The sequence below is a fragment of the Danio rerio genome, chromosome 14 (genome assembly GCF_049306965.1).
Source record: "Danio rerio strain Tuebingen ecotype United States chromosome 14, GRCz12tu, whole genome shotgun sequence".
Lineage (NCBI taxonomy): Eukaryota > Metazoa > Chordata > Actinopteri > Cypriniformes > Danionidae > Danio > Danio rerio.
The window spans coordinates 40,905,001-40,932,195 of NC_133189.1; the positions used below are offsets into that span (position 1 = coordinate 40,905,001).

General features: G+C 35.1%; 1 protein-coding gene across 20 annotated transcripts in view; it reads right to left on the reverse strand.

The window, feature by feature from the left end:
- The window catches only part of egf (epidermal growth factor), a 47,980-nt gene that overhangs the window by 8,954 nt on the left and 11,831 nt on the right, over window positions 1–27,195 (reverse strand). For 7 of the 20 annotated variants that reach the window (XR_012389423.1, XR_012389425.1, XR_012389427.1 and 4 more), the window contains 14 exon segments: window positions 19,037–19,159; window positions 18,821–18,946; window positions 15,948–16,084; window positions 13,518–13,666; window positions 13,334–13,438; window positions 10,866–11,089; window positions 8,487–8,654; window positions 8,218–8,361; window positions 8,012–8,110; window positions 6,112–6,228; window positions 2,702–2,827; window positions 941–1,063; window positions 549–714; window positions 66–230 (listed from right to left, as the gene is read on the reverse strand). Coding sequence is in view for 8 of the 20 variants with exons in the window: in NM_001365528.1 (NP_001352457.1) it covers window positions 66–230; window positions 549–714; window positions 941–1,063; window positions 2,702–2,827; window positions 6,112–6,228; window positions 8,012–8,110; window positions 8,218–8,361; window positions 8,487–8,654; window positions 10,866–11,089; window positions 13,334–13,438; window positions 13,518–13,666; window positions 15,948–16,084; window positions 18,821–18,946; window positions 19,037–19,159 (1,972 nt within the window). In the remaining 12 variants the exon portion in view is untranslated. 20 annotated transcript variants of the gene reach the window in all.

Consider the following 27,195-nt stretch of genomic DNA (forward strand, 5'->3'; position numbering starts at 1 on the left):
CTTAACACCCATTAACAGAAATTATTAGTGTGCTATTAACATATTAGCTTTGCTCTGACTCTCACCTATAGCAGAAGGTGATGCAGGCAGCGATGAAGAGAATGGTGATGAGGAGCACAATACACACGGCTATAACCATATTCCTCCTCTTCTCCTCTTCAGCCTGCTGCAACTCCCACCATTCAAGATCACTGAACTGACAGCGCTCCCCCATGTAACCTAGCACACAGCTGCATCACACACACACAAAGAGAGCATCATTAAATGCAATATTCATCATATCTGTCAGGGGACAAAGAGATCCGAACTGAAGAATAAAATTGCACTGAGGAATATGATTAACGTGTGTCCTTTTTGTCAAGGGCAAACGTTCAACAAAAAGCTAAATGATTCTCAGTACAAGACTGCCATCTACTGCTTATTTCAGAAAGCTGTATTTTCAAAATTGGCTTTAGAGCTTGAGGGAAATATGGAAAATGCAAAAATAAGGACTATGAGGATCGGTCTGATGTTTCTGCATGACAAAAACTCTAGGGGTAAACACTTGCTTGCAGGCGTAAGACTCCATCTCAGGAAAATAGAAGCAGACTCCATCATACAGACAATAGGAGTCGTGTGTAGAGGGGCAGCTCTGCACGCCATTTTTGTGTTGCAATGTTGAAGTGACATCAGGAGGACTAGCAGTACTCGGCCACAAGGAGGTGCCATTAAACTCTGCTGAAACAGGAAACAGAGCATGAAAATCAGGTCAGTTATGTTGTACCATACAGTACTGCTAAATGTTAGTACATTTACTGTTAGTGTGTTCTTGTTAGTGCATTTAATCTTGCACAAATTCAGATTAGAAGATTGTATCAAGTTTAACCCATAATTACAGATAATGTGAATGCTATAATGGTTATTAAGAAGGTGGTTTTTCAGTTTAATAATTAAATCTTACCTTGACAGCTGAAACCAGTGCCTGTGAAGCCAGATCGGCATCTACATTGATATTCTCCTACGGCATTTAAACATTCAGCGTTTACATCGCAGTCATGCAAATCTAGTCGACACTCATCTATATCTGCAACAATACAAATATACAACATATATTTCATTTTTATTGGATTTATCTTAAACTTTAAATAACTAAATGTAATTTTAAAAATAACTAGTAAAACGAATAAAATTGAAATAAAAGTGCAAAAATAAAGTTGAAATTCAAAACGGACAACAAAAATATGAAAAAGTATAACTAATAATAAAAAACTAAAATTAAAAGCCACAGAAAAACTGTGTAATATTGAGGCATATTAGTACAATTTAAATAAAAATGTTCTATTTCACTATATTTTAAAATGTTGCTTTTTCATAGAAACGAAAACATGTTTTTCAATAAAATAAATGTATTTTTTTTGCAGTGTCAATTAAAAGCAAAAAAGCAATTAACAGTGCTAGTAGCGATGGGAACTAGGGCTGCACAATACTGTATATAGTTTCAGTCTCAATACCGCAATGTGATCATTCGCAATAGTTGCATCACAGCTCGGCAAACAATTTTGTGTTTAATAGACGTCTAACAAACATCTAAATGTAGTCGTCTTGGCTAAAACAAGGCTAAACTTGGGGTGTCAGTAAAAATCCAATAGAAATCTAAGAATAGCCCAATATATCAAATAGACAGATTAGACACTTTATATGTGTAGTCATTCATTTCTGTTTATTTGATGACTAGTCTAGACAGCCCAAATTTAGCCTTGTTTTAGCCAAGACGACGACTATGTTTAGACATCTGTTAGACATCTATTAGACATCTTTTAAAAACAAAAAATGCTTGCTGGGAGGATATGCAGTGTTAAGTCTGGATTGTAATTGAATATTTGCATGTGTTTTTTTAGGTGTGTGATTTGTATGAAGATTTTAAAAGCATTCAGGCATAGGAAATTGTAACATTTGTAACTTGAATAATGATTATAATTATTGAATGGTTTATACAACAAAGACTATGCCATATTTTTGACATTTGATTATTCAATTGCTGTATACCTCAAAATAGTTGTTTATTGTTTATTTGATTTGTACATTTTCCTTTATTGTATTTTTCTATGCCGGTAAATTGTTTATTATGTTTTATACAGATGCACTACCTTACAGAATCTTCCAAATCAGTTTAAAATGATAAATTCTTTCCAAACAGAGATATTTAAGTCATCTGGTGAAATTGTATTCATATTGCAACATTCATTCATTCATTCATTCGTTTTCTTTTCGGGTTAGTCCTTATGAATCAGGGATCACCACAGCGGAATGAACCGCCAACCTATCCAGCATATGTTTTACGCAGCTGATGCCCTTCCAGCAGCAACCCAAGACTGGGAAACATCCATACACTTGCATTCACACTCATACACTACAGCAAGTTTAGCTTATTCACTGTACCTATAGCACAAGTCTTTAGACTGTTGGGGAAACCGGAGCACCCAGAGGAAACCCACGCAAACACGGAAAGAACATGCAATCTCCACACAGAAATGCCAACTGACCCAGCCAGGGCTCAAACCAGTGACCTTATTGCTGTGAGGTGATTGTGCTACCCACTGCGCCACTGTGACGCCACATATATTGCAGAATAACAATATTGCAATGTTCAATCTTTCTAAAACATGCAGCCCTACTAATTAGTTTCGTAAAATAGTGTTTAAATGAATGCGTTTTGTCATACCAACACAGTGATGACCATCTCCGCTGAATCCATTTTTGCACTGACAGAAATATCCGCCCGCTGTGTTCACACATTCAGCCTCAGAAACACTACAATCTGCCAGGCCTGCTTTGCATTCATCAACGTCTGTGTAAACAAATACACACACACACACACACACACACAAACACACACGCACATATTGTCAATACTGTATGCACTCATGCAAACAAGCCCAAATTTACATAAAGGCCGATCAATGCATCCAATAACAGGAGCATACTGCACCCACACACATATCAATATCCATACACTCAAATTCAGTTTCACACATACATCAGCAACCAACTGCTTGAGTCTATGTGGAATCAAAACCATCTGACATGTAGTGCAAACACACACAGACATGCACATAAAGGCCTCAAGAGTAAACACTCAAGTCCTCAACACAGATCCATGAGGCCCTCTTGAACACAACCTGTCTGGGATGTCTGGGACCTGCACCAATAACAAGAAGGATGTTGATGCTGATTAGACAGCAGTTCTACCTCTTCATTTGTTTGGCCAGAGGACAAATGGTCCCTCAACTGAGCTTGGTTTCTTTATTTCCATCAGTTTGTGAAGTTTTAGCTACTTGCCACTTTCGCTTTTGGCATTTAGATTTTGAGATCTTTTTTTTTTTAGGCCACATTTCACAATAAGGTTTCATTATATCCTGTATTTACTAACATGAACTGAGATCTAAGATTGAACAATATTACAGGATTTATTAATGGTAGTTAATGTTAATTTCAACCTTAAACATCCTGTGAAGTGCTTTGAAATATGCATTTTTATTCAATGTTTGACATAATCTCAACCGAAACACGAAGAGTGGGACATAGTGTAGCTCCTCCCCCTTTTAAAAAATAGCCAATAGCATTTTGTTTTATCACTGCTGTGCAAATGAGAGAGGTTGAGCTCAAGTGCATCAAATGAAAAGCAAATGAGAAGCGTCTTGAAGAGGGCGGGGCATGTCAGACACTAGAGAGCATTTGATTGGTTATGATTTGATAAGAACCTGAAGTATGAGGTGAGGTTAATAAAACTGTAGATCCGTTTAGGCAGAAGTGACAAACTTTACATGTTTATATCAGTGTACATCTTCTAAACATGAGTTTTGTCCCTGTTTTGGAGCAGACCAGCTTATAGAGAAACTAACAATACTGATGCAAACATCTAAAAAACATTTTTTTTAATTTCATGGGATCTTTAATTAATGTATTAATAATATTCAAAGTTGTACTAATTAACATTAGTTGGTACACTGTGAGTTTTGTTCATTGTTTGTTCATATTAGCAAATACATTAACATTAAAGGTCCTGTGAAATTAAAATAAAGTATTTTAAATGAAACTTTCAGTCTGGTAGATTTTATTAGGATATCTATTAACTAGTTCTGTTAGGAAATCTAATAGCTAGTGTGCTCCAAAACAGTGACAAAATTCACATTTACAAAATATGAAACTGATATAAACATCCACAGTCTGCAGTGTCACTTCAAGTTGCTTTTCATTTGCTTTTCATTTGATGTGCTTGATCTCAACCACAATTACTGGCAGAGCTGTGATACAAAAATGAAATGCTATTGGATGTGGAGGAGCTACTTATGTCCCACCCTTTCTCATTTTTCAGTTGAGATTACGTCAAACACTGGGTAAAAAATGCACATTTTAAAGCACTCCACAAAACCTTTAACATTACCAAATGGAACCTCATTGTAAAGTTTTATGTTTTTTTTTTTTTCTGGCGGCTGTTCACAATATTTTCAGAAAAAGTAAATGATAAAAGAACATACACAAACTCTATAACAACCTTTGACTTCAGTTAGTATATCCAAAAAATGAAACAAGAAATTTTGACCCTGACTTCGTTCAATGTTAACACTTTTGTACTAGAGATATGCAAATTTTATATATATATATATATATATATATATATATATATATATATATATATATATATATATATATATATATATATATATATACACAACAGTTCTGTCTGGTTCTCGAATCTGATTGGCTGATAGCCGTAATATATTTAAGTAAGATCTAAAATTACAGATCTAAAGTTTAAAAGATGCTTGTTCAGCTGTTTAACTGTCAGCTTATGATTTGAATCTAACGCGGAAGAAAGTAATTCCTTATACAAAAGGGTTTTTGAGACTTTCCGTGTTAGATTTTGTTTTTATATACACAATTATGCCGACAAACTGTTGTATAAATGCAATATCACACTCGTAGCAGTGCGATATGGCTGTATATCGGCACTGGTGGGAGCACTAAGGCATGGCAACGCACGCCTCCCACCAGTGCCGATATACAGCCATATCGCACTGCTATGAGTGTGATATCGCTTATATATATATATATATATATATATATATATATATATATATATTCTCTAGGTGACTTCTAAAATGACCCTATTTCCAAATAGTGGAGTCTTACTTATACTGTATTGACCTTATTCTAAAATGCGGAAGTGCGCCTGTTTTCGCGATTGTCTTAGAACTTCCGATTCAGTCGCCTATGGGAGAAATGACTAGGAATAATAAACGGCAGAAAATGGCCAAACTACTTGCTCAACAAACAAATGTTTGCATGACTACACAGACCAAGTAGCATAATATAATAAGAAAATATTAAATTGCAACATCAAGCAGCGTAACGAGCAGTTGTTAACGTCAAAAAATGAATGGAAGTGAATGTGACCGGAAGTCGCGAGACAAAAAGATTCAAATGGCAGCGCCCGCTCGACAGCTGAGAATAAGGTGAATAATAATGCCTAATATTCATATTTATTGCCTTCCCTAACCTGCTTTCACAAAGTAGGACAGGTTCCAGTTTAAACATTTATGTTGTTCCTGGAACAACATTCCAATCAGCCAATCAGAATTAAGGCACATGTTTAGTTGTTAAGTTTAGGCTTAAGTTTAAGTTTATGCACTTCTATATGATTGTTTTCTAACTATTATTCCCACCTGACTTTTTAGAATAATTTACAGTTATGGTTGGGTTTAGGGGTAGGGAACAGGTATGGATTACATTTTCTAACAAAAATTATGTTCCAGGATCAACATAGGTGTTAATACAGGATCGCAAAATCATGACATGCTTATTGCCTTGATCTCTAAAGTTGCTCTATTTGTTTTTGAGTAGAGCTGCACTTTAGTGAATCACATGACATTCAACAATGACATTCATATTGAACTAAATTATCATTGAACTGAATAGAACAAAACCAGCATTCTGTAGAACTGAGGTGACTTTACAGTACTGCGTTTTCATAAAACATATATTTTGTTACGATTACGCCAGGCATCTACACTTTAACCTGTGAAAACATGCTATAGAAAGAACATTGGCTTGATTTGACTTAACGCTTACCCACACATAACTCCCCATCACCAGTAAAACCCCTCACACATTGACACACAGCCCGGCCCTCCTGCAGAAAACACTGAGCGTTCACAACACAGCTGAGAGAGAAGCAGTCATCCTGATCTGAATGAGACAAAAATCACAATTTAGCATTCTGACACTTCAATATGAACAATTACAGTAATCTGTGGTTAAAAAAGTAACACTTTTAAGTAACCTTTAAAAGTACATCTAACTTTAGAGTATGATCTGGCTTTTGGGTTAGGGTTAGTGTAATTTATTGCAACATTACTTATCAGTAGAATGTCTGTTGGTGATGCAGTGATAGCAGATATTAAGTAGACAGTCTACTAATACTTTAAAGAATGCTAGTGGAAATGTAGTTGCAAAGCATAGATATATACACTAGATATCGCATAAGGACCCTGAGGATGCATCAATAGCGCCGCCACATTGGTACAGTGCTCCCAGGACAAATGTCATTCAACCGCACTAGTCAAGACAGTGTTATTACGTGAAGATGCGGGACTTTAGCGCTGTCTACGGGTGTAGTTCCGAGCAAACAAAGAAAACAAAGCACAAAGGCAGAACATTTCATAGGTAATATTATGTTTTTTCTTTTTTTGTAAGTTCTGAACTTTTGTGCTAATCAGGTAACGTTATTGAGGATAACAGTCACTTACTGCATTCACCATACGGCAAAGTAGCTCCAACTCGCACTAAACACTCGGCTTATGCTAGTTTTGTTGAAGAAAATCAGCAAACAATGCAAAAGAAATATGACAACGAGATGCTGCGCTGCCAGAAACTTGTATTATTGCCGCCTAGCGTTAGTGTAAGAGTTGTTCGGTGGATTCATTCACAAACGAATCGCTCTCTCTGTCAGTATGAGAAGTGAAAGCAGGAGAGGAGCTGTGTTTCAGGACACGGATTAGATTAAATTTAACAGGGAGGGTGAATAGTAAATTTCTGTACACACAAACACAAGCTTTTTGTCAGGAATGCCCGTGCGGTCACTAATCCATCAATGTAAAAAGTGATGTAAAATTATAATTTTCGTAATTAGACAAAAAAAATACATACTAACATCCAGGAAAACTCCCGATCACAGATATATGTGTATATGTGTATATCTCTGGCTTTGCATGACTACAGTCCTCCACTGTACCTTGGTCCCGCATTCTTTTCAAAGGAGCGCTACCCTGTAGCAAGATGGCGGCGCTATTGAAGCATTCCGTCCAATAGACAACAATAGGCCAGGCGACATCTAGTGTATATATCTATGGTTGCAAAGCTACTTTTAGCCAACTGATGGTGTAAAGGGACTAAAGGTTTCACCAAAAAATCATAGGATTTCCAATAAGTAAGATTGGAATCCGGGCATTATGGATTTTATAATGTAGTATATATGGACATAATTGCAGAATCCAGTTATAAACACTGAATTATATTTCTATATTGCACAATGTAACATAATTTTTACAATTTGGCATTGTATACTGACTGAAACTACAATGTAGTATCAGTGAATTTGAAAAAAAGTTTTCATGTATGCCTATAGCAATTTAAATGTAAATGCACACTATTCTTAAGGAGCGCATTTCTCCCTTTGTAACATCATAATTAAAATGAGAAACAAATATATGGTCTATATCAGGGGTGCTCAATCCTGTTCCTGGAGATTTACCTTCCTGCAGATTTCAGTTGCTACCCATATCAAACACACCTGAACCAATTAATTAGGACCTGAACACCACATGATAATTACAGGCAGGTATGTTTGATATGGGTAGCAACTGAAATCTGCAGGAAAGTAGATCTCCAGGAACAGGATTGAGCACCCCTGGTCTATATGGTCTTTTATCATGTAAATATATGATAAAAAAGATTTCTATAGATGTTGTACCTGAAACCATCTTCTCTGTGTAAAGCATTGCCAGTGGTGTGCTCTCATCATTCAGGGTTTTGTTTCTCAGACCATCATTTGATCCACCTTCACTGGACTCTATGTGGAAAACGCAACTATTTTTAATGAGATGATTTCTGAACTTTTTTGAAGCTTTAATGTGAACAACAGATTTTATACTTTAGTTTCATTCCCACTACACTGACCACTGAATGATCCATTAATCATTCGACATCCCTTGCCATCAGCTGAAAGAACGTGATTGGTGTGACAGGAGCAGTGAGGGAGTCCCAGTCTGCTCGCACACACTTGAGCACATCCTCCATTTCCATCCAGACAAACATCTGCTCCTAAGAGAAAGAAACATGCAGTGCACTGCAGTCAACTCATTCCTGTTGGGTTCTGAGCCTCTTAAGATAGTAAACATTAGAAAACACCAAGACAATAGGATAATAATAGAAAACAGCGTCTGTACCTGGTTTGGCAAGAGGATGGACAACAACCAGAGCAGCTGGTTGAATGGAGTCAACAAGTAGACGCTCAGGGTTTTGACCAGATCTCATGTCCAGCCGGAAGATCAGGTGATTCTCCAGATCACTGACCCAGAGCACGTTCTCAAATACTGCGATATCAAATGGACGATCTGAGACAAATTTACAAACGCAGGACATATTACACAGAGTTCATTCATGTAACATTTTCATGCATGCATGCATACGGTATATGTTAGTGTACTGAAATTGTGTATGTGTGTGTTGTTCTGGTATTTATCAAATTGTGGGGAACAAATGTCCCCACCAGTATAGCAATACTAGTGCCATGAGTGAAATTTCTTTCTTTATTTTTTGGTCCCCATAAGTAAAACAGCTTATAATTCATACAGAATAAACTGCAGAATATTTTCTGTGAGAGTTTGTTCAGTTAAAAACTCATTGGGCCCTATCATACACCCGGCGCAGTGTGGCGCAAGGCACGGTGCAATAGTCTTTTGGTAGTTTCCCCATGGCGCAAGAGTCGTTTTGAGGCGTTGCGCTACGCTGTTTTAATAGCAAATGCATTAGCGCTCATTTGTGCGCCCATAGGCGTTCTGGTCTAAAAAGGAAGGCGTTCTGAGGCAGACCGCTGGCGCGCCGCTATTTTGAGAAACTATAATAGATTTTTCATTAGACCAAAACAAACCCGGTCTAAACTCCGGCACAGAGTTGCGCCTCGCTTACGCACTGCTTAATACGCACAAGAGTGCAATAGGCAAATATCTTTACATATGAAAAAAATTAAATATTAAGCATATATATAGGATATAATAAGAATAGATATAGGATATAAATATAAAGGATTAAAATATTACAAAACATATTATTTTCTAGCCTACATAAATATGAAAAATCACTGCTTTTATGTCTTCTTCATCTCGGGAGGCTTTTTCAGTTCATTCATAACAATTTGCTTTTGTATAATGTTATTATTATTAGCAGTATTATTTATTATATCCATATTTATATTTGTTTTATTAAAAACAAGCTTAGATTTGCCCACCTGTCAGGTTTTAGACCATATGGGGCACAGCATGTGTTTTAGGATATATCTCAGGTTTTTGAGCACACTTCGTTATTATTGTTCATTTATTCGTTTGCTGGAAATTATAACTGAATTTAGAAACAGTTTTGAAACAAATATTTGCGGTTAACAAACAAAATTATTTATTTATAGGCTAATTGATGTCTGTGTGTAAAGGTTTCCCTATCCAAGAGCGAATGTGAAAGTGATCCATTATCTCTCATTCTCACGCAGTAGATGCTCTGTTTAACAGTTTTCTGTTAAAAAACTGTCAACTGTTAACTGTTTGCTTGTGAAATGCTCATTTTTTCCACTTAGACTTACTTTGCGTCCTGTAAATAGCTAATGCGCTCTTGGCACGACGCAGCTGGCTCTTAAAGGGAATGGGAGATGAGACTCAAAACATTATTTATTGTTTTTATTCCTAAAACACACCTATAACTCATTAAGAAAATAAACTCAACCCTTTTAGACCATGCGCCATGGTGCAAAGCAGGTTTTCCCGTCCTTAAATTAGCAAAAACGCGTTCTGACACGCCCTGAAAGCGTTTGCGCCCTGTGTTTTTTTCGCTCTGCGCATAAACCGTCAAAATAGAGCCCATTATGGCTATGGGAGGTCCCCATGAAGGATGAAGACACAACATGTGTGTGTGTGTGTGTGTACTGTTTTTGGTGGTTTACAAGGACAGAACTGTGTATAATGGCATACGTATGACCCAGTTGAGCTCTATTAAGTTGGTGCGTGAGAACAAGCCTTTTGTCCTCGTAATTCAATACTGTTCAAAATCATAATTAACGGCAGAACTGCACGATATTGGAAAAATCTGACAATGGGTTGATTGCTTTTCTGCAATATTTATTTGCAATATGAATACAATTTCACCAGATGACTTAAAATAGATCTATTTGTAAGAATTCAGGTACAGAAATTGAATAATCAAATGCAATATACACTGCATATTAACACTGTATAGTCTTCATGCAGAGATATAGACATTGCTATGCTGATGCTAAAACAATATATTTGGCAGCCCTACTTAACACTGTCTTTTTGTAGTTAAAATTTGCCATATGCTTCCCATGAGGGTTTTGTTCAGAGTTGGCGGTGGAGTAGTGTAGGGCCATATAAAAAGTGTTTTTAACTATATAAAATACATTTTGCTTATGGAGAATCCTCACAAACCACCAATACCAATATGTGTGTGTGTGTGTGTGTGTGTGTGTGTGTGTGTGTGTGTGTGTGTGTGTGTGTGTGTGTGTGTGTGTGTGTGAGTGGGTTTTGACAGAGGAGCCTCACCTACTTGGTTCTGGATTATTACACGGCGATGAGAACCATCCAGGTTGGCTGACTCAATCACACTTGTGCTCATGTCACACCAGTACAGACGCTGAGAGCTGTGATCCACAGCCAGTCCACTGGGAGACACCAGACCGGTGCTGACCACTGCTTCACGCAGGTCTTTGTCCAGACCTGACCGCTCCACTGCAGGACGATCACCCATATCTGTCCAATATATCTTCCTCCAGACACACAGAGGAGAGCTTCATGATTATAGTACAAGATCCATGATATTTCATATATACAGTATGTGAACAGCTGCTTGAAATGGCATGATAAAAACCAAATGCTATATTTTACATTTATATTTTGTCATTTAGCAGATGCGTTTATGTAGAACGAGGAAGACATCAAGCAATTCATCACAGAGGAAATACTCACAAAAATGTGCCAAATATACATCACTTTTTTAGCATTTAAAAAGAGCAGCAACTTCAAAATTTACTTATGCAATGCATGACTTCCAGAAATAGTGAAGGACTCTTTTTACAAGATGCCATTTGGTTGAGTGAATTAGAGCTGTGTGATATGGCCAATAAATCTGTATTTTCTTTTCTGTATTGAGATACATATGACGTATCTTCATTCATTATGTAATATATTTTATATTATATAATAATTTTATACAATATTTACACTCTGCCCAATGCTGTCAAGTGAAACAAAGTTCATATTAAATGCTATGTTACGAGCATTTGTAGTGAAGTGTAGGCTTGTGTGTGGTGTTTCTTTCCCTCTCTCTTTCTTTCTCTCTCACTTCAAAGTATTCGCAGGTGCAGCGGATCACGTTGGGTCGGATCATGATTGGCGCTTGGATTGGCAGCGGCTGTATTTAACCCTTCCGAGAGCATGGATTCGATGGCTCCTTGCTCTCTCTCGATTCCCCGCGTATGCTCAGTGGAGATTAGTGTTTAAGTGATCAAATGAGTATTTGTTGCTTATATCTCTTTTGTGGCGTTTTGTGAGATGCCGATGTGACGTTTTTAATTCTAACCGGAGAAACCCGGTTTTCTGTCTCTCTGTCTGGCTTGGAGCATGGTAGGGAGGTTTGGTGCCTTCTATTTGCAATTTTCGTTTTCTTCTGTGTTTGTTAGTAGGGAGGTAAGTTTTCTGTATTTTATTTTATTATCTGTTTTCTATGGAAGTTTGATCTTATTTAATTAGCTTGGTTTATTGTCATTTATTTTGGCTGAACCCCTCCCGAAGTTATTTTTGCTCATTTCTATAAATAAATCATATTTTCTTGTTAATTCTCAGTGGTTGTGTTTTTGGTTTATGTTTTGGGGAAAGAGAGCGCGGGGGCACCAGCGATGATATTTTTAATCCCTGTTATTTTGTTAAGTTTTGGTTAAACCTCTTTTTGATTTAAAGATTTTTAATTTCATTCGTAACAGCTATAAAAACACAATTTGTGAATGTTATCCATATATGCTATGCTACACAGTATGTGCAAAAAAAAATGACAAAAAAAAGTAATGCTTTTTGTTCACTGAACTTGATCAACAAAAACATATCCTGGTGCCAGGTCTAAACAGGGTCAAAACAACATTTGACTGGATTGTTCCCATATGTTCAAATGAGTTTGAATAGCCAAAAAGGGCAAAACTGGTCAAAAGAGAGCTCAACCAGAAGCATTGTAATACCAGGTGTTTACAAGGCTTTGGATTTGTGCCGAATACAAGAGAAATGAGAAACATAATTCAAGTATGTCAGTTATAAATATGATTTATTGTAAAAGCCTTAATATTTTTGTCAGCTTGTTTCACACTTATATTTTTATTCCTTTTTCTGCATAAAATTTAAATAATAAAAAAATACTTTGTGAAGTCAACTACAGTATTACAATATTTATTTTACAATATTTAGGTCTACCAGATTATTTTTACAATATTCATAAAAAATGACAAATAATGATAAAATGTTAATTGTACTCTAGACAGCATGGTGGCTTAGTGGTTAGCACTGTCGCCTCACAGCAAGAGTTCAAGTACCAGCTGGTCCAGTTGGCATTTCTGTGTGGAGTTTGCATGTTCTCCTCGATTTTCGTGTGGGTTTCCTCCATGTGCTCTGGTTTCTCCCACAGTAAGGCAGGTTTATTTTATTTATTTTTATTTACAGTACAAACATTTGCGCTATAGGTGAATTGAATAAACTAAAATGACCATAATGTTTGATTGTGGGTGTGTGAATTCGAGTGTATAAGTGTTTTCCACTACTGGGTTGCAGCTGGAAGGGCATCCGCTGCGTAAAACATATGCTAGAATCATTGGAGGTACATTCCACTGTGGAGACCCCTGATAAATAAGTCGAAGCAAAATAAATGAATGAATAATTCTACACTAATATGACTGATTTTCGTTAGTCACGAATTAAGAACTAGACAGACAGCAGAGAAAGCGATGAACATACAGTTTGATAAGTCTTACTGTGCCAGAGGATGAAGAGCGATGCCTCTGGGTTTCTGGATGTTTTCATTAATAAAGATCTCTCTGTCAAGACCATTTAAGCTGCTGCGGGAAATCGAGGACAATCTGAAACACAGAATGTTGAATTCAGTTCTGCAAGTAAGTTACAGTTTTGAGGAAGTGTGTGTATGTGTGTGTGGCTCACCCACTATCAGTCCAGTAGAGCTTGCGGTGAATCCAGTCTACAGCCAGAGCCTCAGGGGAGTTCAGTCCAGTAGAGACGAGCAGCTCTCTGAATCCTCCATCCAGAGAAGCTCTCTCAATGTGCTTCAGGCCTTTATCTGCAAAATACACCTAAACACAAACAAACACACACCAACATTACCATTACTTGATCACAATTTCAAATAATACAGAAACCATGTAAAAAGATAAGGATATGTTAATAGACCAAATTTTTTTATTATTATTAAACCTAAGCATTTGTTCTGATTTGTAAAATTCTGTATTTTTAACCGATTGTTTTGCAATTTGCAAGATGTATCAAAAATTAAACTACATATAGAAATCAATTAAATAAATAAATAAAATATATTTTAAATATAAGGAATAATTTAGAGTTAATACAATTAATTAAAAATAATATATAAACTGTACAGTGCTCAGCATAATTGAGTACACCCCATTTTAGAAATTAATATTTTTATCCATTTCTCAGTGAATATATAGGCAATTTAGTAAACAGATATATTTATTAAAATTATATTTTAGTCACTAAGTATTTTTAGAAATTGAAATATAATCCAATTAAATTCAAGAAAAATATTGCAAAAAACAAAAATTACAAACAACAAAAAACTAAATTTAAAATTTTTTGCTTCTCTTGATTTTTCAATTAATTCATTTTCTTTTCGGCTTAGTCCCTTTATTAATATGGGTTTGCCACAGCGGAATGAACCGCCAACTTATCCAGCATATTTTTTATGCAGCGGATGCCCTTCCAGCTGCAACCCAACTCTGGGAAACATCCATACACACTCATTCACACTCACACACTACGGACAATTTAGCCTACCCAATTCACCTGTACTGCATGCCTGTACTGTGGGGGAAACCGGAGCACCCGGAGGAAACCAATGCGAATGCAGGGAGAACTACTGTGTCACCCTTTTAAAATCTGTATTTAATATTTTTATATAACATTAATTTGGGTGTACTAGTTTTTGGACTGTTATCGTAAGTTATTTTGTTAGGCTCCAGATTTAATGTATATGCACAAATATAATATTGTATAGCTTACTATTAAAAAATATGAATTTAAAAGATTTGTGAGGGGTGTGCTTATTTATGCTGAGCACTGTATACTAAAATACAGAAATATAGAAATACAGAATTATAAATCAACTGTTTTGAATTTACTAAATTATTTACCTCTATTTTACTGCATTATTTTGGCTTTATGTATCTATTTATTGAATTATTTTTATATCTTTTTGTGGATTTACCAGTATATATTATCCCCATAAATATTATTTAAATTTTTACTTGTTATGGATTTATTTATTAATAGATTCATTTATTATTACGTTAGCACATTTTGTCTTTCACACTTATTAAGCTTAAGACAGAGAAATCCTGAATCAGGTTTTCTGCATGTTTCACAAACTCAAATTTTAGACTTTTAAAGACCTTTTTAAGCCATTATTAAATGAAATTTCAGACCTATACAGAGCTAAATACTACATTTTTTTTCTTTTAGTCCTGCTGAACAGAGGTTTATTTGCCCCATCCAAAAATTCTTCATTATTTTAGACATGGCATATACCGTATGCTGTACAATAAAAGTATGTGAAAAATAATAAAGTTTTTTTTAACTAAACATTGATTTTTTTTTTTAATTTACTGATTTTTTTAGGAATTAATTTTGATATTTTAAGAGTATATATTCATTCATCCATTTTTTTCGGCTAAATCCCTTCAAGAGTAATTAATTAATTAAATTAATTAAAACCACATTATTTTATCTACCAGAAACAAAAATATAACATTACACTGAATTCATAATTTTTTGTGTGTGTGTGCCACTCAAAGATTTGGTGCGGCCTCTTTTGGCCACCCCTAAGAAAATTTTCTGAAGGCACCACTGTATAAACAGACTTTGGTTGAATGTATTGAATTTTTTAGATGGATTGTTGGTGACTGGATAGTCTTACATAGAGAGAGGAAAACTAATAAAAGACATTTAAAAGGATTTAAATCCTATAAGGCAATATGTAAGTGAATTTAAGAGTTTTTAAAGACTATTTACTATTTAAAATTTTAAACAGTTTAAGACTTTTCCGCATGCCAGCGTAAACCCTGTGAATGCACAAGAAATCCCCAGAATATATATTGAACAAAATGTTCATGAAAATGAAATTGTATCCTCCTGCTCGTATATATTTTGCCCACTAGATAGCAGCAGATACACTTTTAAACGTTTTCAACATGAGCCACTGAAAGACCCATTTCCTAACATCATGTCTATTTACATCTTATGTCCACTAGATGGCAGTTTTAAACACATCATAATAACTAGCAGCCATCCATAAAATCTTTCAGTCATGTATTTGATTGTGCATTTGTGGTGTTTTACCTTGTTCGTCACTGGATCATAGTCCACTGCTGTAATATTGCCTCCTGGTTTTTCCAGCAGTTTTATGCTCAGTTTGCCATCCGTGTTAATCTTCCTTAAATCCACTATATTGGCAAACAACAGGTCCGCTGGAGGTCCTGCTCAAAATAAAGAGATTCCAGACGTTCTAGGTCAATGCAAGCAAATGCACTTAAATACTGATTAACTACATGCTTAACCCAATAACTCGAGCTGCCCAAATGTGGGAGACAAACTGGCACCCTGGCAGAAGAGTCGTCACAACAAAAACAAAGACGCACCGGCTGGAAATCAGAATTGGCTGTTTTTGGTTTTAAATTGGTTGATCTGTTTCTCGATTAGCACACTTACAGAACACTGCAATATTTTTATACTACAAAAAGATGCCAGAGATGCCTCACATATATGATATAGGACTTTTTATGCAAATTTTATGTATCACTTTATTTTGATGGTCACTTAAATGCACTTTGCATCTACATGCCAACTAACTCGCATTATGTTATAAGAAGAATCTTGTGGTTAGGGTTAGTAAGTTGACATGTACTAGCAAAGTTTCACAATAATCAATATATCGACTTATCGCACAACACATGTACATGTCCTAATAATTTTTGGTGATGTAATGTATATCGCCCATACATAAAAAAAAAAAACAGATCTTACCACATTTTAGCTGATGGCGCAGCCTCTTTATCTCTATTTGAGGTGTCAGTGTCAGTATGGTAAAAAAAAACAAAAAAAAACACTATACTATTTACTAAAAATTGCAATAGTATATTTTCATGTGGGTGCCTCATGAGTTAAATTAGATTGTGTTACTTTTTTAGTTCTTTTTACCTTGGACATTTATGTTAACATTATTTGTTTAGGGTATCCGTTCTCACATTCTGAATCCAATGCTAAAGACAATGATTTTGTTTATCGCAATAAATATTGTTGCTATATATATATATCGTACCACCAAAAATAAATATCATGACAGGCCTAGTCAACAAAATGCGCAGTAAGGATCATGAATATAAAGTCTTTCCAAATTTTTCAGAAGATGCCAAGATTGCCACTTTCATATATTTTTTCAACTATTAGAATTACAAGTATATGTTCATATATATTAGTAATAATGTTATATATGTTCACATACAACCAAATATAAACATATTCTAGCAAAAATATTTTAAATTTCAATAGTCATTTTTGTAATATTGTGATATATATGTTGTAAATATGACATTTTATACATGTAAAAAATCAAAATATGCACTCATATGTCATATATGTATATATATATGACATATGAGTGCATATTTTGATTTTTTGAATTTACATATATTTCTATGAATCAGATTTCTACAAGACGTTGAAGACTGAAAGTGGCAGCAGATTTGAAAGATGTAACCAATATTAGCCATTGCTTATTTCATATTTCAGCACTTCTGTGTTTGGGCAGTTTTATTGAATTAATTATTTAAAATGTCTAAACTTACTTTACATGGTCTCTATTTGATTTAATTGTTCATTTGCTAATTTTATCTTCTTTATTCTTTATCTTTATCTTTTATGTCGTGTGGATTATTTAGTTGAATTGAAGCATCAATAATTATCAGCTATGATGGTCAGAACAGCTCAAACTGTTCCCAATGCATAAAATACTGGAGGAAATCCTAAACTTTTTTGAGGTTTTAAAAAGGTCTCTATAAAAATCTCTTCAGAAAGTATTTATTGTATTCTTTTGGGATTCTCCATTTAACGCATGTTAAAAACCAGCACAGCTCAATATGATTGACAAGCATTAACCAAGGAAACACCAATATTCCTGCTGTTTTGTTTGTAGCGAATAAATCAGCATTATTATTTAGCCTGTCTACTGTTTTTGTTTTGGTGGGAGCAAATTTGCATTATTATCAAGCATGTCTACTCTTTTTGCTCTGTGCAGGCATGTTTTACAGCATTTGGCATAATAGTGCAGCATGATGTTAAAAAAAATCTAGAATTTAGTTTTTCTGCAATATATTTATTATGATACAATTTCACTAGATGTCTTTAATAGTTCTGTTTGGAGTTAATTCAACAGATTGATTATGCATGACATATAAATAAACAAATTAAAAGTAGCATGTAAGCAAGCAAAAAAGTAAGTCATGGTTAGGATGAAAAGCATAGATAAATACAATAGGGCAAAAATGAAAGTGAAAAACAGAGCTTTTCTGGGGAGTCTAACAGTATTCAAATACAACATTAATAATTAAATGGAAAATAATCATATAAGGTTTTTATTGTATAAATAATTCAGTAAAATAACTCTTCATTTAAAGGTATAAACTGTACAATTTCTTATACTTGAATTCTTTAGACTTTCTTGTGCCTGAATGTTTACAGTCACAGGCCTTAAAACACAGAGAGATAATACACTTTCACTCTTTTGTGGTTAAACTCCACAAATCTCATGTGTTCTGAACTGTGGTTCTTGCTCAACTATAATTCCAACATATTAAATCAACATTGCACATGCTTGCAATGTGACTATTGCAGATGTTTACATTGCGATATCAATGCTGAAACGATATATTGTGCAGCCCTATGGCATAATTTCACAAAGGTAAAGTTAGATCATCAAGACTTTGCATTACTATGAAAGTGTACTATCTAGTTTAAGCTTAAAACTAATGTATGTACTCACTGCTGAAAGTTCAGCCAAACATAAAGTTTTGTTTTGTTTTGTTCATATACTCATTTTAAGCTATATAAAACATTTAAAACAGTATTCAACAATTTGCTTGTAAAAAATCTGCAATCGGACACGGTCATAAAAAAATCAAGATCTCTGATAGTAAGTTTGTAAGACTAGGACTCACCAGTGGCAGCGCAGTGTTTTCCATCAGGCTGTATTTGGTATCCAGGATGGCATTCACAAACCCACCGGCCTGGATATAAAGTCACACACATCTGACTGCAGCCGCCACGATCTGCAGACAAACAGCCTGAAACACACAGATGATGTTAAGGAAACTGTCATGTCACAGTACAGTATGTGGATTGCAGCATATTTTATAAAGAAGAAAAAAACACACCTGTACAAGATTGGCCATCAGGATTGAGTAGAGATCCTTCAGGACACACACACATATTTCCTTGTGCTGTGTGAACACATGCATGATCACAATCCACAGCTTTCCCCACACAAGGCTTGTTCTCTGTAGACACATGCAGATAAAAGTTAAGACAGGCCATTTGTTCTGACACAAACAAACTCACCAAAATGTATTATGTTGTAGTTTATTTCCTTTTTTTGATACCCCCTAAAGCATTTTTGCTGTATTTTATAATTTAAAAGTTTAAACAAAACAATATTTACTAAAAGTTATATTGAATCCAAAAATAGAAATTATGTTATTATTTACTATTATTAAATTATTTACATTATTTACTATTATTTTCATTCTTCTGTTAAACCCAAAATAAGTTAATTAGAAAAATGTTGAAAACCTGTAACCACTGACTTACATTTATTTAAATTAAATTAAACTAAACTAAACTAAACTAAACTAAATTAAATTAAATTAAATTAAATTAAATAATAAAATATAATAAATTAAATAGATTAAATAATAAATTGAAATAAAATTAATTAAAATACATTAAATAATAAATTAAAATAAAATAAATAATAATATAAAATAAAATAAATTTAGATAATAAAATAAAATAAATAAAAAATAAAATTAATTAAAATACATGAAAAAAATATTATTTACTTTAATTTAATTTAATTACAATAAAGTATATAGAATTTATACTCCATAACTATTATGTTGTGAAAATGTCAAAAATTAATACAACAATGAGGAAATTAAAGATGGTTAAGAGAGGATTTACTTAACATTTAATATTTAGTATTTCATGCTTTATTAAATTTCATCAGTTGTAGTATGAATCAATTTGGGCTTGACTGTATTTATTTTCTTGCAATATAAAATATTGTATGCTTGTGAATTAGTAGCACTGTATGAAAGTCTTTAACAGTATCTCAATGACAATTTAACAACATGTCTGTTTTTGCTGACGACGTTCAGGGTCAGTATCCTCCTTAAACCAAGCATTAACAGGATGGTATGGTCATTTCAGGAGATTGTGAAATGCTGGCTGAACAGCCTGATGCCGGATGACCAGATAACGCAAACAGGTCTAAAGACTCAAGCCAACGGCCTCAATCTTTCATTTCCAAACGCCCTGTCCTCACATGATCAATAGTCACCTCAGTTTTTCCATGAACACCTCTTTGTCGTGGCCATGTGCCTGTTAGACAGTCCTTATTCTGACACCCAATAATCCCAAATCCAATCATCCTATATTTACAAAACACTAGCACTGAAATCAATTAAGACTGTCTACAACAGGTTTACTCAGATTGATAACAACAATGATAGTGCTTTGATTCGCATCAAATTAGTTACACTACATAAAGAAGATATGAATATAGACCTAAATCCAGACACCTCCAAAAAAATACGTGTTTTTATGCTGAAATGTGAACCCTTCCATCACCAGTGCTGATGATTGAGTTTGAGGTAGCCATATGGTGGGACTCAACCTTCTTAACGGGACACTCTCTACAATCCCGTTATGATGTCAGGACCATAATCCCACCCGCAGAGGTGAAAGTGCACAAGGGGTCCTGGAGTGAAGCATTAGTTAGGATTACATCACATTTCGCTCTCGAAACCATCTTAAAAGAATTATTTTTGTTGTGTACATTTACATTGTACATTTAGATTTTTGTGCATTATTTGCATTATTATTAGAAATATAAGAAATAAATGTAATGAAACTTAGAGAATTAGACCTTCTTCAACATTCCCATGTTACCTATGAAAAGGCTGTACACTGATTTTATGGGAAGGACTAATGGAGTATGTTTTTGCCAGGAACATCAAATGTGTCTGACATTTACACATGATCTTAAAAACCTCTCTTCAATTATATAAGACACAAGAAACAAATTAGTTTAGCATAATGCAGAAACACCATTGTGTACTGTATGTGAAAGTAGGGTTGTCACATTACCAAAATTTCAGTGGTCTGTACAGTCAAAGTGTCATACAAAAGTGTTCAGTTATTGAACTATATCCTCATATAGCCAGATCTGTTCTGAGTCTTAAATAAAATATTTTAGAATAAAACTCCTATAAGTGTAATTTTAATAACCTCATCTGTTGAAATGATGCTGGTAAATTACAGAGCTTGTGCAAATATGTCCAAATCACTGTGATTAGATGCTTTCTTAACTGCCGTTTTTTCATTGCTGTCATTTAATTATGTTATTGAGAGGAAAGAATGCAGTACATACAGTTGAAGTCAGAATTATTAGCCCCCTTTGATTTTTTTTAATTGTTTAAATATTTCCCAAATTATGTTTAACAGGGCAAAGACATTTTTTACAGTATGTCTGATAATATTTTTTCTTCTGGAGAAGGTCTTGTTTTATTTCGGCTAGAACAAAAGCAGTTATTATTTTTTAACACTATTTTAAAGACAAAATTATTAGCCCCTTTAAGCTATTTTTTTTTGATAGTCTACAAAACAAACCATCGATATAAAATAACTTGCCTAATTACCCCAACCTGCCTAGTTAACCGAATTAACCTAGTTAAGCCTTTAAATGTCACTTTATCTGTATAGAAGTGTCATGAAAAATATCTAGTAAAATATTATTTACTGTCATCATGGCAAAGGTAAAATAAATCAGTTTTTAGAAATGAGTTTTTAAAACTATTATGTTTAGAAATGTGTTGTAGAAACCTTCTCTCTGTTAAACAGATATTGGGGAAAAATAAATAGGGGCTCTAATAATTCAGGGAGGCTAATAATACTGACTTCACCTGTATTTATATGTTCATCTGAAAGACACTGAGCAATGTTGGTGGCATTTGCTTTGCTTTTGAACAAAGATAACTGCTGTAGGTATAGCTGGGCTGTGAATCACATTCAGTGTCTTGTATGGTATATGTGCATATGTGCATGCATGAACAATAAGTGCTGGGTTAAGTTTATGTAATACACACTGGTGACACTAATTACAAAGCAACCCATGATTTCTGTAATGTAGAAAATAAAGATTGTAAAATCTAATTAGTTAATTAGGTAGTTCTTAAAAAGGTACACCCAAAGTAAAGATAAAAACGTTTTAGTTTCAACAACTATTTGCTAATTTTAAGCTACAGTGTTTCATTTTTTCAAGCTGTGATGTGCCTTTTACACAGATTTTCCAACTAGCTATGGCGTTATTTCAATGACAAATGTCTTGAGCGCAGTGTTACAAGTCAGGAATGCATTCATGTAATATGCAAATCTCTGTGCTTGCACACCAATTTCCTCTTTCTGTGGACAAAACTTCTTGCATGCTCAAGCGCAGATTTTCTTGTGCGCTCTCAAATAAACACTGCTGAAGTGCGATTTAGTACATTTATGTAATGAATATGTCTCCAACATTTGTTAGATTTGCTAGGAAAATTTATGAATGTCTCCGATAAACCTGCAGAACGACATTGATGCATTCATTCATTCATTTTCTTTTCGGCTTATTCCCTTTATTAATCCACCAACTTATCCAGCAGGTTTTTACACAGCGGATGCCCTTCCAGCCGCAACCCATCTCTGGGAAACATCCATCCACACACACTCATTCACTACGGACAATTTATCCTAATCCAATTCCTCTACCGCATCTCTTTGGACCGTGGGGGAAACCAAAGCATCCGGAGGAAATTCATGCGAACGCAGGGAGAACATGCAAACTCCACACAGAAACGCCAACTGACCCGAGGTTTGAACCAGCGACCTTCTTGCTGTGAGGCGACAGCACTATCTACTGCGCCACTGCCTCGCCCTGACATTGATGCATCCTGTAGAACAGCACTACCTACTCATTCATTCATTCATTTTCTTGTCGGCTTAGTCCCTTTGTTAATCCGGAGTCGCCACAGCAGAATGAACCGCCAACTTATACAGCAAGTTTTTACTTTTTTTTTTTTTTTTTACAGTTTTTACCCTTCCAGCCGCAACCCATCTCTGGGAAACATCCACACACATATTCACACACACATTCATACACTACGGACAATTTAGCCTACCCAATTCACCTGTACCGCATGTCTTTGTGGGGGAAAACCGGAGCACCCGGAGGAAACCTGCGCTATAAGTAAATTGATTGAACTAAATATGTATGAGTGTGTGTGTGTGAATGCGAGCATGTGTGCCTGTTTCCCTGTACTGGGTTGTGGGTGGAGCGCATCCACTGCCTAAAACATATGCTGGAATAGTTGGAAGTTCATTCCGCTGTGTCGACCTCTGATAAATCAGAGATTAATCTAAATGAAAATGAACAAGTAAAGCATTCATTGTATCACATATTACTGCAATATGCACTTCTTGTAGTAACAATAATGTATTTTTAAGAGCGTTCTTCGATGTTTTACTGGTAAAAATTAGTTTTTTGATAAATTATGGAATCTGGAAATAAATTGAAAAATAAATAGACTTAAATTAATTGTCCATGTACTGTGTTTATTTATCCATTATTCATTAATATCAAAAAATAAATACAAAGTTATTGCTTAATTTATTTTATCATTATCTGTCTTCCTTTTTTAGTTATTTCCCCATCACGAATCATTTTGACAGTCAGAAAACATGACGACAAGCTTGATTGCGTGTGTATGTGTAAGTGTCTGCAGGTGTGAGAACTGTAGTGAGGGTTAATCTCGCTGTTGCTTTGCTCTTGACCTGCTTAGCCAGGCAAAGCTGCTGACTAAATATGTTCCTTATTACTGATGTCACCTCATTATCCTATCGCGCTGCGCAGTCTGCCTCTGCCTCACTGCAAAATTACACCACAAACAATGGAGCCTGTCTCTTGCTAGCATTTTTCCTCAAAGGAAACATTTAAGCCCTTTTTCATAAGATTTTAAATAAATCTCTGAGGTCTCCGATAAAGTTTCAGTTTAAAATATACCACTGGTCATTTATTACAGCTTGTCAAGTTTACCCCTATGTAGGAGTTTTTGTGTGTGGCCCTTTAAATGCAAATGAGCTGCTTTCCAAAAGAGGGCAGAGACTTTACACACTGCTCTGACACTCCAGAAAAAACGAACAAGGGAATCTCCCACCACAACATGGCAGGAATTACCAATATTAAAGTGTAGCATCACATATTCAAAACAATGATAAAGAAGAAGAGGTGACCACTTCTAGACTGCAGAAGGATTTTCAGATTTCTTGCTAACTAAAATGACTTCACAGCATTGTATCTCAAAATTGAAATCCTTTTAAATATAATATAATATAATTTAATTTAATTAATAAATTATATTTATATGCATTCTATTCTATACTAGTCTTATATACTATTATGTAAATATAGTTCCTTTGCATTCTCCAATTTTCTATTCAAGTTTTTAGTGCAATTTGGTATGCTTTTTTTTGTCTACAACACATTGTGTTCTGCATCCAAATTAGCTCATTGTGTTCTGCGTCCTGATTAGCACATTTTGTTCTGCATCCTGACTGGCTGCAGACCATTGTCAATCAATCTCCTTCGTGCCGTGTCTCCTGTACAGTGCAAAATGCGTTCAGCTAGCCAAATTAACATAAATCTTTGATTGCTAGCAGTGTGACTCTGTAGTGCTGAACTGTATGTTTGCAAGTTTTCACCCCATGATGTTGACAAAATGCTCTGCACCATCAAAGACACCAGAAAAGGCAAAGAAAGATGCTAACCATCACACAAAAAGATAGACTTCTGCACAGGCTAAAGGTGGAAGTTATAGGGTGCCATTGCGGAATGAATAAATGAAGATCAAATGTTTTTGATCTTTGGTTTCATTCTGTAATACTGGGCTTATTTTTCTACGAATGTTTGAATTTTGAGATTGATTAAACAAGAGAGAAAAGTGTGTAAATGTTAATGGCTGTCTGAGAAACACTAAATATTACTAAATATTATAAAACATCTATAATAATTGTAAAAAATAAAGCTGACTACTTTGCGGATTTCACCTGTTGCAGGTTATTTTTAGAACGTAACTCCCACGAATAATATGGGACCACTATATATTAGATTGGACCATTAAAAGCCTGTCTTAGACTAAAATGATATACTAAATGAAAATCAGAGCAAATTTCTTTCTGTCATGTTTAGTCCAGATTAACATTGAACAACGCTTTAAAAGTAAATACTAAGTTCCCTGTGTTGTTTGATGGAAATTATGCCACTTAGAGCGTGTGTGTGTGTGTGTGTGTGTGTGTGCGTGTGTGTGTGTGTGTGTGTGTGTGTGTGTGAGAGAGAGAGAGAGTACGCTTATGATAACATCTGTGTCATGAGTTAAACGTTTTGTGATTGATACAACACACACATAACCTACATACAGTAGTTCAAGCAGGCTTGGGTAAATGTGCATTGCGATAACGCCACATGTGCGAGCCACACACTGGATACAAGTGCAGCACCATGTCTAAAAGCAAGATTCATTTACTTTCGCCTTTCTCATATATTTTATCTGACTTCCATCTGGTTGAAGCAACATATTTTTCGATGCACTCTCTTTTTGCCTATGAGTGTGCACTCACTTGTGATCAGGAGGCCCTGATATACTTCAAATGAAATAAAAAAAAGAACTGAAATGTCATTTGAACTAGATCTGGCAAAAATAAAGTTTGTTTTAATTTTGTCTTTCAGATGAGACGGTAAAGCGTGGTCCTGACTCTCAGACTCTATTTTGACGGTCCATGCGCAGAGCGCAAAACGCAGGGCACAAACGCTTTCAGGGCGTGTCAGAGCGCATTTTTGCTAATTTGCGGACGGAAAATGCGCTTTGCACCAAGGCGCATGAGCTAAAAGTGTGGAGTTTATTTTCTTAATGAGTTATAGGTGTGTTTTGAGAATAAACCAATTAGAGTCTCATCTCCCATTCCCTTTAAGACCCAGCTGTGTCGCGCCAAGAGCGCATTCGCTATTTACAGGACGCAAAGTAAGTCTAAGTGGAAAAAATGAGCATTTCACAAGCAAACAGTTAACAGTTGAAAGTTTTTTAACAGAAAACTGTTAAACAGAGCATCTACTGCGTGAGAATGAGAGATAAATGATCTACTTTCACTTTCGCTCTTGGATAGGGAAACCTTTACGCACAGACATCAATTAGCCTATAGATAATTAATTTTGTTTGTTAAGCGCAAAGATTTGTTTCAAAACTATTTCTAAATTCAGTTCTAATTTCTAGAAAACGAATAAATGAACAATAATTACCAAGTGTGGTCAAAATACTGAGTTATTTCCAAATACACCTGCCATGCCCCATATGGTCTAAAACCTGACAGGTGGGCAAATCTAAGCTTGTTTTTAATAAAACAAATATAAATATGGATATATTAAATAATACTGCTAATAATAATAACATTATGCAAAAGCAAATTGTTATAAATGAACTGAAAAAGCCTCCTGAGATGAAGAAGACAAAAAAGCAGTGATTTTTCATATTTATGTAGGCTAAAAAAATAATGTTTTGTAATATTTTAATCCTTTATATTTATATCCTATATCTATTCTTATTATATCCTATATATATATATCTTTAATATTTTTTTTTTTTTTCATATGTAAAGATATTTGCCTATTGCTCACTTGTGCGTATTAAGCAGTGCGCAAGCGAGGCGCAACTCTGCGCCGGAGTTTAGACCGGGTTAGTTTTGGTCTAATGAAAAATCTATTGTAGTTTCTCAAAACAGCAACGCGCCAGCGGTCCGCCTCAGAACGCCTTCCTTTTTAGACCAGAACGCCTATGGGCGCACAAATGAACGCTAATGCATTTACTATTTAAACAGCGTAGCGCAACGCCTCAAAACGACTCTTGCACCAAGCTGAAACTACCAAGAGACTATTGCGCTGCGTCTTGCGCCACACTGCGCCGGGTGTATGATAGGGTCCTCTGTGGTCATTAAAAATCTCATGGCAATTCTCATGAAGAGTAGGGGTCTAACCTTGGTGTCCTGACCAATTTCCCTCACTTGGCCCCTACTGATCATGGCCTCCCAATCTTCCCCTACAAAATTGGCTCTATCTCTGTCTCTCTACTTCACCAAATAGCTGGTGTGTGGTGAGCACATGTCGTTGTCCTGTATCCTGTGTGGAGAAACCCCCCTCATGATGAAGCGCTTTGGGTGTCTGGCCATACATGAT